Genomic DNA, 14,542 nt, shown 5'->3' with positions numbered 1-14,542 from the left:
ACTGTAAACACACACACCTGAACATGTACAATATTACTATGTACAGTAATACACACCTCCACCACCATTGCACCATTTTACAGCCTACATCGTCATGCCCTTTCCTAGTGTCCTGTGCTGCATGGCCTGTCCTAGTGTCCGGTCATTTTACAGCCTACATCGTCATGCCCTTTCCTAGTGTCCTGTGCTGCATGGCCTGTCCTAGTGTCCGGTCATTTTACAGCCTACATCTTCATGCCCTGTCCTAGTGTCCTGTGCTGCATGCCCTGTCCTAGTGTCCGGTCATTTTACAGCCTACATCGTCATGCCCTGGTTCTGTCCTAGTGTCAGGTGCTGGTCCCAGCAGCGTGTCCGTGTCGGAGGAGACTGCAGTAGGCATGCTGGTCAGCTGGGTGCCCCCCAATGCCCACGTGCAGCAGTACCGCGTGTCCTACACCCCCCCCCCCCCCCCCCCACACACACACACACACACACACACACACTCACACTCACACTCACACACATACATCTACATATGCATCATGACATCAGGGTTCATATCAGGGTCCCCGCGGATCCTTAAAAAGTCTTAAAAAGTCTTAAATACAACTTTCAGTTTTTAAGGCCTAAAAAAGTCTTACATTTTCTGGAATGTTTTGAATTTTCAAAAGGGAGGTATTACATTTCTGTATGGGACCATGAGAGAGTGAAATGTCTCCATCTGGTTTAGTGTAGTTTTAGAGGTGGATAAACTGAGTTTACTTGCGTTTAGCCTCCAACACATCCCTGAACCTAAGGGATTGTCATTTTCAATAAAGTGTGTATTACGCCTTTGGTCGGCAAGCTTAGGCTTGAGGATGGTCTGGTGCTGAAGATGCTTTGGTGTTGAATTTTTTGCCCCTGAAGTGAGAAAAAAAAAACTCAATTGGCTTATTGGTTGATATGGGGGTGTGTGATTGTGACAACAATAAGCAGAGAATGGCATTGACCATTTTCTTTATCTCCTGTTGCTATGTCAGTTTTCCAGTCCAGGCCTGTCAGGAGAAATCAGATTTCACCTGCTCAATGTGAGGCCAGTACACATGTCTTTGGCTAGTAGCCTAGGCTACTACAGACACAGGTGAAGAACAGTCAGCCTCAGCCAGTAGCACAACCAAATATGTACAGCCAGCTTCAAAAGAAGCAGCCCAGACCCTAAAATTGAGCATTTATAGCTGTAAAGGTGATTCACACACAATAATTGTTCTTTCCCCAAAATACTATATTTGGTAACTTCTGTAGACATCCAAAATGGGGTGAGTGTTTAGTTAGTGAAAAAAAAAACTATTGCAAAAAAACTGTTTTTTAAGTTGTCATATTTATCTTTTTCACCATGGTATAGTCTTCATTTTTCCATTTAAATGTCTTGAAAAGGTCTTAAAAGTCTTTAAATTTGCACTTGAAAAATGTACCCAGTCATATGATGATACAGTAGATACAGTATATATTTGCATGCATACATTTATATACTTAATTTGGATTGGAATAGCACACACACACACACAGGAACATGCCTTAAACACACTCAAATGCACATCACTCCTCACTTACACACACATAAGCACAAGCACCTACAGTACTTGTATAGTATAGTATATAGTATAGTATATAAATATACTGTATATAAGTATATAATATAGTACTGTACTCCCTGATTAAATGTACTGTAAACACACACACCTGAACATGTACAATATTACTATGTACAGTAATACACACCTCCACCACCATTGCACCATTTTACAGCCTACATCGTCATGCCCTTTCCTAGTGTCCTGTGCTGCATGGCCTGTCCTAGTGTCCGGTCATTTTACAGCCTACATCGTCATGCCCTGTCCTAGTGTCCTGTGCTGCATGCCCTGTCCTAGTGTCCGGTCATTTTACAGCCTACATCTTCATGCCCTGGTTCTGTCCTAGTGTCCGGTGCTGGTCCCAGCAGTGTGTCCGTGTCGGAGGAGACTGCAGTAGGCATGCTGGTCAGCTGGGTGCCCCCCAATGCCCACGTGCAGCAGTACCGCGTGTCCTACACCCCCCTCTCAGGAGACAACCCACGGGAGAACACTGTGAGTGTGTATGTGTGTGAGTGTGTGTGTGTGTGCGTGTGTGTGTGAGAACACACAGTGTTTTAACTGTCCCTTTTTACGTGTGTGTGTGTGTGTGTGTGTGTGTGTGTGCGTGCATGTGTGCGTGCGTGTGTGCGTGTGTGTGTGTATTCCAGGTGTCTGTACCTGGTACTGAGAGCCGTGTGCTGCTGCAGTCTCTGGTGCCTGACACGCGTTACAGCATCCTGGTCACTGCTGAGTACCGCAGTCGAGAGGGGGGCAGTGCTTCCGCACAGGGAAAGACTGGTGAGGCTCTCTCTCCCACGTTATATCATTCAATAAACATGTAAACATGTTCAATAGACATGTGTAGAAACATTTTCTCATTTGGAATGTAATGACACTGTAGAATTGGTCCTCCTTGCAAGGCTCTAGTCATCTTACCTCTTGTTCCCTCTCTCTCTTACTGCATTCCTCCTGCCTCTCCCATGTCTTGTCTTCATCTTCCTTTCTCTCTTTTTTTCTCTCCCTCCATTTACCTGTTTACCCTCTCTCTGTCTCCCTCTCTCTCTCTCTGCCCCCACCCCACCACCCGACTATCTCTCGCCCCCTCCTCCCTCCCTCTCACTGCTTCCCCTCCTTCTCTCTCTGCCCCCACCCCACCACCCGACTATCTCTCGCCCCCCCCTCTTCCCTCCCTCTCTCTGCTTCCCCTCCTTCTCTCTCTTTATCTGCCCCCCCCCTCCCGACACCCCTTCCTCTTTCTCTTTCTCTGTCTCTCTCTAGCCAGTCTGCGTGTGAGCAGTGTGAGTGTGGCGCGCTCCGACCACTCCAGCATGTGTGTGTCATGGAGACCGGTGGCCGCAGTCAGCAGTTACCGCGTCCTCATCCAGGCCCTCAGAGGTGAGGCACACACACACACACACACACACACACACACACACACACACACACACACACACAGCCCTGCTTCAAATGAGAGGTGATAGTGTCTGTGGTAACACAAGCCTCTCTTACACCTCAAAGAAACCTTTGACTCATACATCTTAGATTTCAGTTTTAGTGATACCATCAGCAGGTAGAGTAATCACATCTATCCACATCAACCACCCACCCCCAACCCCACTCCATATTGGCTGTGTGACAGCAGTCCAGTTCAGAGTTTAGGATGTTTTTTTTCTGCTTATGAAATCCTTATGAAAACGATTTTATATTATTACCTTGGATTAGTGTAATACTTGAGTCCGGTCTCGAGATTTTTTGCTTACTCGGTCTCGTCTAGGAATTGAAAACAAAAATACTCTGTCTTGACTTGGTCTCGGACTACATTGGAAGGAGGCAGACTCATAATTTTAGAGCGAGACCACAAGATCCCCCCCTTTTTGTTTTTTTAGACTGTGTATATTTTAAGGTATATTCTAAAATATCCACCATTACAAATATTCTTATTTTAATGTAAATTTTAATATTGACTGGCTTTAGAATATATCCCATGGTGCTATGCTGTGCCGCACAAATGTTTTAAAAGATACAATCTGGAGAGGGTTGAAGTAGCCTGACCTAGGGTTTTTGCCTAATCTGTCATTCCAATGCATGCCTCTGGTTGTGTCTGGTTAAATGTCACACTTTGAATATGAAATCCAGGTATATTGCTGTTAATAGTGTCAAAATTAAACACCTTCAACTTTAATGAAATGTTGACATCATGCCATACTATTTTGAATCCAGCTGTGCTCCTAGTCTTAAAGTATTGTTCAGAAAAGAAGTTTGGTAGACAAGTGTGTGCTTGACTACTCTTATAGCCAACAATCCCCTCTTTGGGAATTTAACCGTTTAATATGATACTTGGGTGATGTTAAATGTAAGTAAATCATCAAAATCTAGTCTTTTTTTGGATCTCGATGCGGTGTCGACTCCTTGAATTGGTCTTGCCTCCTCAAAGACTCGGTCTTGACTCAGTCTCTCCTGCATTTAAAAATCAACCGTCTCGGTCTCGACTCGGTCTTGACCCTTTAAAGACTCAGTCTCGACATATGCGGTCTTGTCCCCATCACTACCTTGGATCTATGGATTTGATAGAAAAACAGCTACCGGTAATCATAGTTAACATTCTCTAGTCCTCAACATACCCTTGCTCTGTTTTCTTTCTTGTGTGTGTGTGTGTGTGTGTGTGTGTGTGTGTGTGTGTGTGTGTGTGTGTGTGTGTGTGTTATTGTGTGAACATAGATAAGCAGATGAAGCAGGAGGTGTTGGACGCTTCCACCAACAATCACTGTTTCTCTGAGCTGCAGCCCGAAACAGTGTATCGCATCAGCGTGTACTCCCGTCTAGAGACAGTAGAGGGCGCTGCTGTTTCTATCCTGCATGCCACAGGTTATACAGCTTTCACATCATTCAGTTTCCTTTCTGAGTATATCATATGCACCTTTTACAAGTTACTATCAGCCAATAAGAGCTTAAGTTTTATATCTTGACAGCTGCAGCCCCAGTCAGGATCCCTATACCTCCAAGAATATTTTCTTCACATAATGAAGGTGAGGGCTGTCATAAAGCCATACATTCTCTGAAATTAATCATATGCTTTTCTTTGATGTATGCTGCTTGAAATTGTAAGAATCTGGCATGTCGTGGTATGTATTTAAGATAGCAATTTCTGTGTATTTATTAAAAGTTGTCTGAAAAAGAGCAGTATGCTCGAAACGTCTCGCACATTAAATTATTAATGGGAGTTATTTTTCTACCTGTATTTTTGCAACTGACACTTATTTGAACTCTGCATCCTATATATGTTTGGGGACATGCATGTCCTTCCTCCACTTTTTCACTTGATAAGCTGGAGTATAACTTATGTTCCCCACAGTGTGTCCTGAGTTGACAATAAGAAACAGCATAGTAAAAGGTATGGATGAGCTGTGCAATGTTCTTTTTTACACAACATATTTTTTGTTGCGCAACAGTCAACACATCACAGTTTTTTTTTATGTGTGTGTGTGTGTGTGTGTGTGTATGTTTCATGTGTGCATGGATGTGTGCATGTATTTGTGTGCATGTGCATATGTTTAAATGGATGTGTGTGTGTATGTGCGTGTGCGTGTGTGTATGTGTATATATATGTGTATTTGTGTGTGCATGTATGTGCGTGTGTGTGTGTGTGTGTATGTGTGTGTGTGTGTGTGTGTGTGTTTGTGCACTGTAGGATATGACATGATGGAGGCGTTTGGCTTGACTAAGACGGCTCACTCTTCAGTGGAGGGGGTGGCAGCTGAACCCTTTATCTTCACCACGCTGCCCAGCTACACACTCTACAGGGACGTCCAGCTGACCCAGAACACAGGGTGAGACACACACACACACACACACACACGCACAGACACACACACAGACACACACACACACACACACACACACACACACACACTTGTTTACACTTGGTAGGCAAGACCCAATCTTGGCCATTTCACAACTCTAATGCCAGATATGAACACACTTAGTCCGCACGTAAGTTCCGATACCTCTGACCACATTATGTGTCTGCATAGAGTCTAATGTGAAGAGACAAGCGTCCTGAGCCAAGTTTGAAGCTGCCTGTTAAATTGATATCTCTTGCATAACACACCCTAATGAGCCATTTATTAGGCTAAAGACACACGCTTAAAACCTGTCTTTCTTAATGTAAGATTGATATGCATAATAAGGATACAGTCAGACACGATATAGCTGTACAGTGCGTCAGTTATTAATTGAATCCCATCTTGCAGATTGCATTCAACTTGTCTACACACAAGCAAACATGAGCCGATGCACAGAATTCTAGTTAAACAGGAGCTACTGAGTAGGACCTATCGCTCAGTGCTCTGGGTATTTGCCTTTCAGGTTCATCCCTAACAGATAGGTGTTTACAGTGCACGCATAGCCTAGCCTGCTGTTTACTCAACACCATGAAGGAAATCCCTCCAGCTGTGATCACATCTCCGTGTGTCTTGTCACCGTTTCATCCACATGCCGTGCACACATCCCTTGTGTTCTAGTCTGTGTCATGAAGGAAATACTTTTACGCTGTGCTTACAGCTCTCTGTGTGTTCCTGTGTCTGTGCAGTGAAGGAAACAGCTTCACCCTTTACTCACCAGGGTCCCCGCGGATCCTTAAAAAGTCTTAAAAAGTCTTAAATACAACTTTCGTTTTTAAGGCATAAAAAAGTCTTACATTTCCTGGAATGTCTTGAATTTTCGAAAGGGAGGTATTACATTTGGTGTGAAAATGGTAAAACAAAATATGCCTGTGTAGCCAAGGCCTGAGAGATACACAGGTAGCCTACGCGAGTGGTAGAGTGAGCGGGAGAAAGAGTTGGTAAGCCAGTTAGCGGCGTCCAGTGCAGCCTCAATCCAGACGCTCATTTGTCCTCCTTTTTGGAGTTGCGCTGGGCTTCTAGAATCTTTGCTCGGACGCAGGTTGAGATGCCGCTGAGTGGCTCACATTGAACGTGTGAAATCTGATTTCTCCTGACAGGCCTGAAGTTGAAAAGTGACATAGCAACAGGAGATAAAGAAAATGGTCAATGCTATTCTCTGCTTATTATTGTCACAATCCCATATCAACCAATAAGCCCCAAAAACCTATATTTGGTAACTTCTGTAGACATCCAAAATGGGGGGGGTGTTAAAGTTAGTAAAATAACTATTGTATAAAAGTTTTAAGTTGTTGTATTTATCTTTTTTGCCATGGTATAGTCTTAATTTTTCCATTTGGATGTCTTGAAAAGGTCTTAAAAGTCTTTAAATGTGCACTTGAAAAATGTGCAGCTACCCCGACTCACTCGCTGTGCGCTTTTGTCCCAGGTTCATCCACCCGGCGGGCATAGCGGCGGAGCACACCATCAGCATGGTGTTCCGGCTGCTCCAGGACACCCCCAGGGAGCCCTTCGCCCTGTGGCAGCTCACCGACAACGACTTCCAGCCCAAAATGGGGGTCGTGCTGGACCGTGAGTCAGGGGGGGAATGGGTTCAGGGTTTACTTTCCACGTGTATAAAGATAGAGGCCAGCCTATAGGTAGATTGGTGGACGGGTGGATGGATGGATTTATAGGAGAATGGATGGATGGAGGGATGGATGGATGGATGGACGGAGGGATGAGGAACGGGTGACTCAGTGGATGAATTGATGAAAAGAAATGAATTGAGGATGGACAGAAAGATTGATGAAAGGACATTTCAGATGCGAGACAATAGTCACACATTACAATACAATCATAAAGGACCATTAGGTATCCTGGCTAACACAATCAGTTATACATATTTTGTGTAATTTCATCTCTTCCTGACTGATTAAATTGCTGAGTCATTTTTGTGTGTTCTTAGCTGAAAATAAGGTCCTGCTGTACTTTAGTCTGGACTACAGAGGGGAGGTGCAGGAGCTCACCTTCGACCAGCCTCAGGTCCACAAGATCTTCTATGGCAGCTTCCACAAGGTCAGTATCCACTCCTGCAGTCATCCAGAGGCTAGGAAGGTAGGGAAGGTGGACAGCAAACAGTAATTCCTCTCTACTGTCCTTGTGATTGGCAGCTTCACCTGTCCGTCAGCCAAGTGAGCGTATCCCTGTCTGTGGACTGTGAACATGTTGGGGAGAGGCCGGCCCGCCCACTGGGAGCACTGCCCACTGACGGTTTTGAGATGCTGGGGAAACTAGTGAAGACCCGGGGGCCTAACAGCGGCTCAGCCCCGGTATGGAACAAATCCATAACTCTCTCAAATCTAGATCATGTACAAAGATATATGTACTGCTACACTAGTGATAGAGCCATTTTAAAGGCACCCTTAACAGTTTTTTGACCTTAACATAACGTTTCCAAAATCATTTTGATGGCACATAACTTCTTAACATGACGAACGGCATTTCTGGCATTGTCTGAACGGTCTTCTGTAGGCGATTGCCGACCTAGCAACTTTCTAGTTTTGGGTAGGAAACTAACTATCTGTGTTCCCCTTGCCTTGTAGTTTCAGTTGCAGTCATTTGAGATTGTGTGCAACACCTCCTGGCCCTCTGAAGACACCTGCTGTGACCTGCCTGCTCAGGTACATGAAACAGACCTATTACCTTTTGCATTTTTGTGTTTGTGTATAAAAGCAAGTCATGAAAGACCAGGCAGGACTCTTGTTTGTTGTATTGTGATTGGCTGGATTTGGCCTTTGCAGAGGGACGAGGAGAGCTGTCCTGCCCCAGCCTACGCCTGTACCTGCACCTCCAACGCCCCCGGGAGGCCCGGCGACATGGGGCCAGCGGTGAGTCGGAATACTTAAGACTGCATAGACTGTGGTCCTCATGACAACACTCATTCAGTTAATTCAGTTCAATTCAGTTCCATTCCGTTTTATTGATATAGCGCCAGACAATGTATGAATACGTCTCAAGGTGCTTCACAGAGGCCAGCTTGAACGTGAACCATGAATGATGATGGCTCTAAATGCTCCTTTCTCTGTGTTTTCTCTGTCCGTTCTAACTTTGATTGACCTGATTGACAGGGTAAGCCTGGTCCACGCGGGGAGAAAGGGGAGAAGGGTGAGGCAGGTCAAAAGGTGAGGTGCCAAACAGATAAACACATACTGTGTGGATGAGGGTCTATATACACTGACAATAGAGTATGTTTTGTATTACACAGAGTGGAGACATCACAGTCTGAATATGTAAAACAGTTCATTGGAGATAGTCCTGAACGTGATAGAGGATGATTCCACTAGTCTAGCATGACATACATTGATCTTGTGTGGTAACAATTAAGCCTCTAATTGTCTAATTCATGGTGAAGAATTGCAGTGTATACTATAATTTCTTCATCTTGTTTCTGGACAGGGGGAGATGGGCCCTCCCGGCACAATAGGTCCGGACGGTGTGCTGGGAGCCATAGGCGCGCGCGGACCCCAAGGCATCACTGTCCAAGGGAAAATGGTAGTAGTTCCTCTACAGCATTTCTTCCTCAGATATATTTTCAAGGAAGCCCTATGGACCTTATACATGGAAAGCTCTTTAGCCAGCTCATTTATTTCCGGTGGAGCCAGGTGTGTTGTAGCCGCCGCTGTTGTTAATGTAATTAGTGTCTACACGGACCCGGTTGGAGTGAACGTGTAAGGAGCAGAATATAACAGAAGAAAATGAGCTGCCCAGAGAGCCCTCTGTGCATAAGGTCTGTTGGAGATCATGTGTGGAGAGGTGTTGAAGTGGATTATTATACGGCTCTTCACAATGCAAGTAGAACGCTCCATTGACTTGAATGGGATTTCCCAAAGTTCTAGAGGTCATTCATTTCGACTAGGGGACCTGACCGCTGTAATGACCGATGTCAATGGCAACAGATTTTCATTCAAAAGTGAAGGCAGACGATTGATCAGCTGTGTTCTAAAGAACGTTTGATTCTAGTTCAGCGTGTGTTGTGAACAATTTGTCAGCAAAAGCAACAACGAAACGGTAACAATGTAAAGAGACATATCGTGGAGTTTATTTTTTTGTTTTGGCAAGTAGCCGTATAATAAGCAGGATAATGTATAGAACGCCAGTCATTATTGGGAAAATAAGTCCCTTCAGGGCGAAGCAAGACCCCTTCGCTGGCGCGTCGGGGTCCGGTTCTCCCTGTCGGAATTTATTTTTCCAATAATGACCGGCGTTCTATACATTATCCTTTACGTATGGTCTTGTAGGTTCATGTACGTTTGTGCATGTGTGGAGAGGTGTTGAAGTGGAGTATGGTCTTGTAGGTTCATGTAAGTTTGTGCATGTGTGGAGAGGTGTTGAAGTGGAGTATGGTCTTGTAGGTTCATGTAAGTTTGTGCATGTGTGGAGAGGTGTTGAAGTGGCGTATGGTCTTGTAGGTTTGTGTAAGTTTGTGCACGTGTGTTCTCATAACTGTGCCAACGTCTCTTCTAAGGGACCACCGGGTGCAAGAGGAGAGAAAGGGGAGATGGGGAAACCAGGAAATCAGGTGAGCATGGCTAATGTCACATGACCCACCTCTGTCAGTCCTCAGCCAATCAGATCTCCTACACGATGTGCTTTAGTTGTGCAAAGAAAAAACTCTGTTTTTGCTTTATTCATCCTGCATTCATAATTTTCTTGCATTTTCTTTACACCTTCTCTCTTAGGGATCACCAGGTTCTCCTGGCCCAAAGGGTAGTCAAGGGAACCCTGGTCCTGAGGTAAAAGCACTTTAATAAGACACTCTGATGCAGTGCATCCAGTATAAGTATATATACTCTTTTGATCCCGTGAGGGAAATTTGGTCTCTGCATTTATTCCAATCCGTGAATTAGTGAAACACACTCAGCACACAGTGAACACACAGTGAGGTGAAGCAATCCCAGCGCAGTGAGCTGCCTGCAACAACAGCGGCGCTTGGGGAGTGCCTTGAGGGGTTAGGTGCCTTGCTCAAGGGCACTTCAGCCATGCATACTGGTCAGGGTTCGAACCCGCAACCCTCCGGTTACAAGTCCGAAGCGCTAACCAGTAGGCCACGGCTGCCCACCCATCCTTCACTCTATACAGAAATAAACACAAAGTTACACAAACAAACGTAACAGCTTTGTCTATAATATATATGACTGTATCTTGAGATCATTTTGTGTCCACAACATTCAGGGAATCAGAGGTGTCGAGGGGAACATTGGATCTCCAGGCATTACTGGACCAAGGGTAAGGACCAGACACCATGATGTCTGTAAATCAGTAAAGGTGTTGGTCATATCTGGCGACGGCTGTTGACTGTGCCTCTTTCCCCGTCTTCCTCAGGGCTTTCAGGGGATGCCAGGACACCCTGGGCCAGTGGGTGACAGAGGACCTTTGGGGCCAGTGGGACCTTCGGTGAGCACCAAAAATGACAAATGTCTCCAAAGTGTCAATTATTCTCTTCATTGTAATGTGTATTTTTATTTTTTTGCCGTTCTAAAGTTGAGTTTGAATATTTAACATATTGCTTTCTAATATCTGTGGGTAGTGATTTAATCCCATTTCAATTTCAGGGTCTCCCAGGAAAAAAGGGAGACAGGGGAGAAAAGGTGAGTTATGATGTGATAGGAAAAATAATGCTCCTCATTGATTTTGGTATGACCATGGCGTCTAATTCTACCAGATTGAATAGATGGACTCTTGAAAATCCTGCTTGTTTGCTATTTTAAATGGACTTGTTTCACAGTAATCACCTGAAAAGGCTGATATTTAAAGTTATTTTTTCTAATATTTTAGGGGGAGCCACAGTCACTCGCCATGATCTATCAACTGGTGACAGAGGCCTGTGAAAAATTAGTACACAGTATGTACAACTAAAACACCCTAGAACACACACACAAACACACACACACACACACACACAGCTTCTGAAATGTAATCTATTAGTATTTCTTGTTGAGGATTTGCTAGCCCATTGATGAGCATGTGTCCGTTCAGATGAGGTTCTGAAGCTGGACGCCTTCATGAATGAGATGAGTCGGAAGCCTGTCCCCATCGAGGAACCTGTGGGCCCACCAGGCGAGCCAGGCATCCCAGGGTCCAAAGGCCCGCCAGGTCTTAGGGGCGAGCAGGGACGACAGGGAACGAGAGGGAAGCCAGGAAGGTCTGGCTACCCAGGAGAACAAGGTGGGTCATTGGGACACTGTGGACAACTTCCACTTACCAGGAATCACTCCTGTTAGCAGTAAAACGTTGGTTGATGAAGTAGCTGCTTTACCGCTACTGGGAACTAAGGATGAGTGTTAAAGGAACACGCCACCCAATGTCAGTAGTAATATATGTTCTTACCTTAACTTTCACGAGTTGAGTCATACCTCTCCCATGTTGGTACGTGCACTCAAACGCTCTGGTGCACAGCGCGAATGTGTTAGCATTGTCACATTGAAATAGCTTTAGACATCAGTACTGTATAGTGTGTATTTACATGAAAGTACATATAAGAAGCACACTGTTTAATTATACAGTATATGCAGTAAAAAAAAACGTATTTTTCATATAAAGCCATGCTGCAGTGTGTCCTCCTTAGTATAGGAAAAGCAGGGGAGAGACTAGTAAATGAGATTTGGTTAATCGTCACTATGTCTGATCCATTAACCAGGACAAAGAGGCCCTCCAGGCGAGAAGGGCAACTTAGGTGCTAATACACAGGGACCACCAGGGATCAAAGGATTTTCAGGTAATGTTCAAAGTCATATTGAGATATTAATTCATCATGTAACATATTTTAGAAGTGCCCTTGGTATGCAGCAGTACCTCATTAAAGACTTAAAGATTACATTTGTTTGTCCTTGTGTGTGTGTTTGTGTGTATGTGTGTGTGTCTGTGTGTGCACGGTGCATTTGTGCTGGTGTGGGTGGGTGTGTGTGTGCGTTTGTTTGTGCTGGTGTGGATGTGTGTGTGTGTGTGTGTGTGTGTGTGTGTGTACGTACGTTTGTGTGGGTGTGTGTACGTTTGTGTTTATGTGGGTGTGTGTGTGTGTGTGTATGTGTGTACATGTGTTTATTTGTTTATTAGGTCCTCCTGGAGAGACCAAAGTGGGTGATCCAGGTGCCAGAGGGGAAGATGGTGAGCAAGGCTCACCTGGCATTGCAGGAGCTGTGGGACAGATCGGGGAGATGGGCCCCCCTGGTATCTGTGACAGCAGCGGTGGCTGCAATCCCTCACCGGAGATTGGAGCAGGTTGGTGGTTTTATATTTACAAGAACCCTCTCCAACACACATCCCCAACATACTTACAGTACAGCACACTGCCCTCTCCCCACATACACAGCACACTATCCCATCTCCCTTGTCATCCCCCCAACACACACACCAAGACCCCTGGCAGTTGGGTTAGCCCCTTGAGCCGTGGATCTGCCCAAGGTTTCTTCCTTAGTAAGGGAGTTTTTCCTTGCCCCTGTTGCTCTTGGGTGCTCCTTGTTGGTGCCCCCCCCCCAATCCCAATCCTTCCCCACCTTTCTTATGCAGCCCTTGCCACTTAATCTACTAAACCCCTCCTCTACTGCACTTTTTACCCCCCCCATCCTTGTAACCCTTATGGAAGCCCATACATACACCACAACAATTCAGCTGATTCTTCACCTAGATGACCTTAGAGTTTATCACAAGGCCACTCACAGCAAAACCTTGTTTTGTGTTATAAGAAATGTCCACATGCCCTTTTTACTTCTTTTGTTTGATGTAAACAGACAATGTTCAGTGCCAGTAAAATAATCTTTTTTTTTATTTCAGAGGACCCATACTATGGATACCTACCATGAGTGGATAGGTTTGAAAACAACAACACAGGGACAGCAATATAGCACCTGTTCTTACACAATGTTTGTGTACAGAGACATGTACACAATGTACATGTTTGTGTACGATTGTCTACAGAGACATGGTCCTAGGACTGACAGAATGACAGGAGCTGTCAAAATAATGCACTGCTCAGACAAGACTGACAAGACATGGCTGGACATTGGTCATATCAGAACTGCTATGAAGTGTGCATAAAAAGCTGCAGACCTCCCATTCTGAGTTACAGTGGTACGATATTCAGATATGCCTTCTATGATCTACAAATCTGCACACGTTTGATGAAAAAATATGCCCATAAAGCCATCAAAGCTAATGTTGAAGATTTAAATGCTGATTTAAATTGTGTGTGGAAGGTGTCTCTTTATTTCAAAATGAGTAAGCAGTATGTATGTATGATGTATGGAGTAACACATGTTTTCGCACTGATTATGTTTATAATGCTCATCAGTTTGTTGTATAATATTGTTTTTTTATTTATGTGTTGTGTGTGATTTTTTTTTTCAGTTCAGTTCAAATTAATTTTACTCGTGTTATTATAAAACTTAACTGTGAGACTTTATTACTAGTGCGCATGTTAAGCATTTAGAATTTGTTTGATGCCATACTAAATAATTGTATAATTTGGTTACTTTTGGGAATATATTGTATCTTGAAAAGATTGTGCTTTTACAAGTTGTACTTTGAGTTTGTCTTTTGTATATGGACAATACAGTCACTACCTACTAAACTATTCTTAAAATTAGGCTACTATAAGATATATTTCACTATGTGTCATATTCATCCGACATCCATATAGCCGTGTGTGTGAGTGTGTGTGTGCGTGTGTGTGTGTGTGTAATGGGAGGGGGTGGGGGGGGGTTATCTATCTGCCTGTCTGTGCATTGATGTATGTGTGTATGTGAAAGAGACAGCGAACACTGACTGAAAAACACTAGTACATTTGATATGGTATTGCCTTAATAAAAAACTTTTGTACAAAATTTGTATTATTTTTTCTATGAAGAATGTGACATTGCATTTGGTCACTGATGGGAAAAACTGATTTTTACCTAAATTTTACACCCAATCACAACAAACTGAAACTTGCCTACCAAATATCTTCTGCAAAAGTCTGCAAAACTTTGGAGAGGAATATTACATCAAAGGATACACTGCCATTTAAACTGCTACTCCTCAAACAAGTAAAATAAGTAG

The 14,542-nt window shown here is 44.1% G+C and overlaps 1 protein-coding gene across 1 annotated transcript in view; it reads left to right on the top strand.

The window, feature by feature from the left end:
• LOC143115139 (collagen alpha-1(XX) chain-like) overlaps positions 1-14,309 on the top strand; it is a 45,871-nt gene extending 31,562 nt beyond the window's left edge. Inside the window, exons 19-42 of the mRNA XM_076277034.1 lie at positions 1,936-2,081; positions 2,237-2,366; positions 2,847-2,963; positions 4,287-4,433; positions 4,538-4,594; positions 4,921-4,959; positions 5,257-5,395; positions 6,897-7,039; positions 7,416-7,525; positions 7,621-7,779; positions 8,053-8,130; positions 8,251-8,337; positions 8,578-8,631; positions 8,906-9,001; positions 9,975-10,028; positions 10,189-10,242; positions 10,682-10,735; positions 10,832-10,903; positions 11,062-11,097; positions 11,285-11,351; positions 11,486-11,674; positions 12,147-12,224; positions 12,563-12,727; positions 13,280-14,309. Coding sequence (XP_076133149.1) covers positions 1,936-2,081; positions 2,237-2,366; positions 2,847-2,963; positions 4,287-4,433; positions 4,538-4,594; positions 4,921-4,959; positions 5,257-5,395; positions 6,897-7,039; positions 7,416-7,525; positions 7,621-7,779; positions 8,053-8,130; positions 8,251-8,337; positions 8,578-8,631; positions 8,906-9,001; positions 9,975-10,028; positions 10,189-10,242; positions 10,682-10,735; positions 10,832-10,903; positions 11,062-11,097; positions 11,285-11,351; positions 11,486-11,674; positions 12,147-12,224; positions 12,563-12,727; positions 13,280-13,308 — 2,300 coding nt within the window. The 3' untranslated portion in view covers positions 13,309-14,309. The remainder of the gene's footprint in view (positions 1-1,935; positions 2,082-2,236; positions 2,367-2,846; positions 2,964-4,286; positions 4,434-4,537; positions 4,595-4,920; positions 4,960-5,256; positions 5,396-6,896; positions 7,040-7,415; positions 7,526-7,620; positions 7,780-8,052; positions 8,131-8,250; positions 8,338-8,577; positions 8,632-8,905; positions 9,002-9,974; positions 10,029-10,188; positions 10,243-10,681; positions 10,736-10,831; positions 10,904-11,061; positions 11,098-11,284; positions 11,352-11,485; positions 11,675-12,146; positions 12,225-12,562; positions 12,728-13,279) is intronic.
• Positions 14,310-14,542: the final 233 nt, after the last annotated feature.

This window comes from Alosa pseudoharengus, unplaced genomic scaffold (genome assembly GCF_046254945.1).
Source record: "Alosa pseudoharengus isolate Yale_2024_CS ecotype anadromous, Long Island Sound unplaced genomic scaffold, YU_APseudo_1.1 YU_APseudo_1.1_scf_9, whole genome shotgun sequence".
NCBI lineage: Eukaryota > Metazoa > Chordata > Actinopteri > Clupeiformes > Clupeidae > Alosa > Alosa pseudoharengus.
The sequence above is the reverse complement of the archived record's forward strand: the minus strand, read 5'-3'. Positions and strand labels throughout refer to the sequence as shown.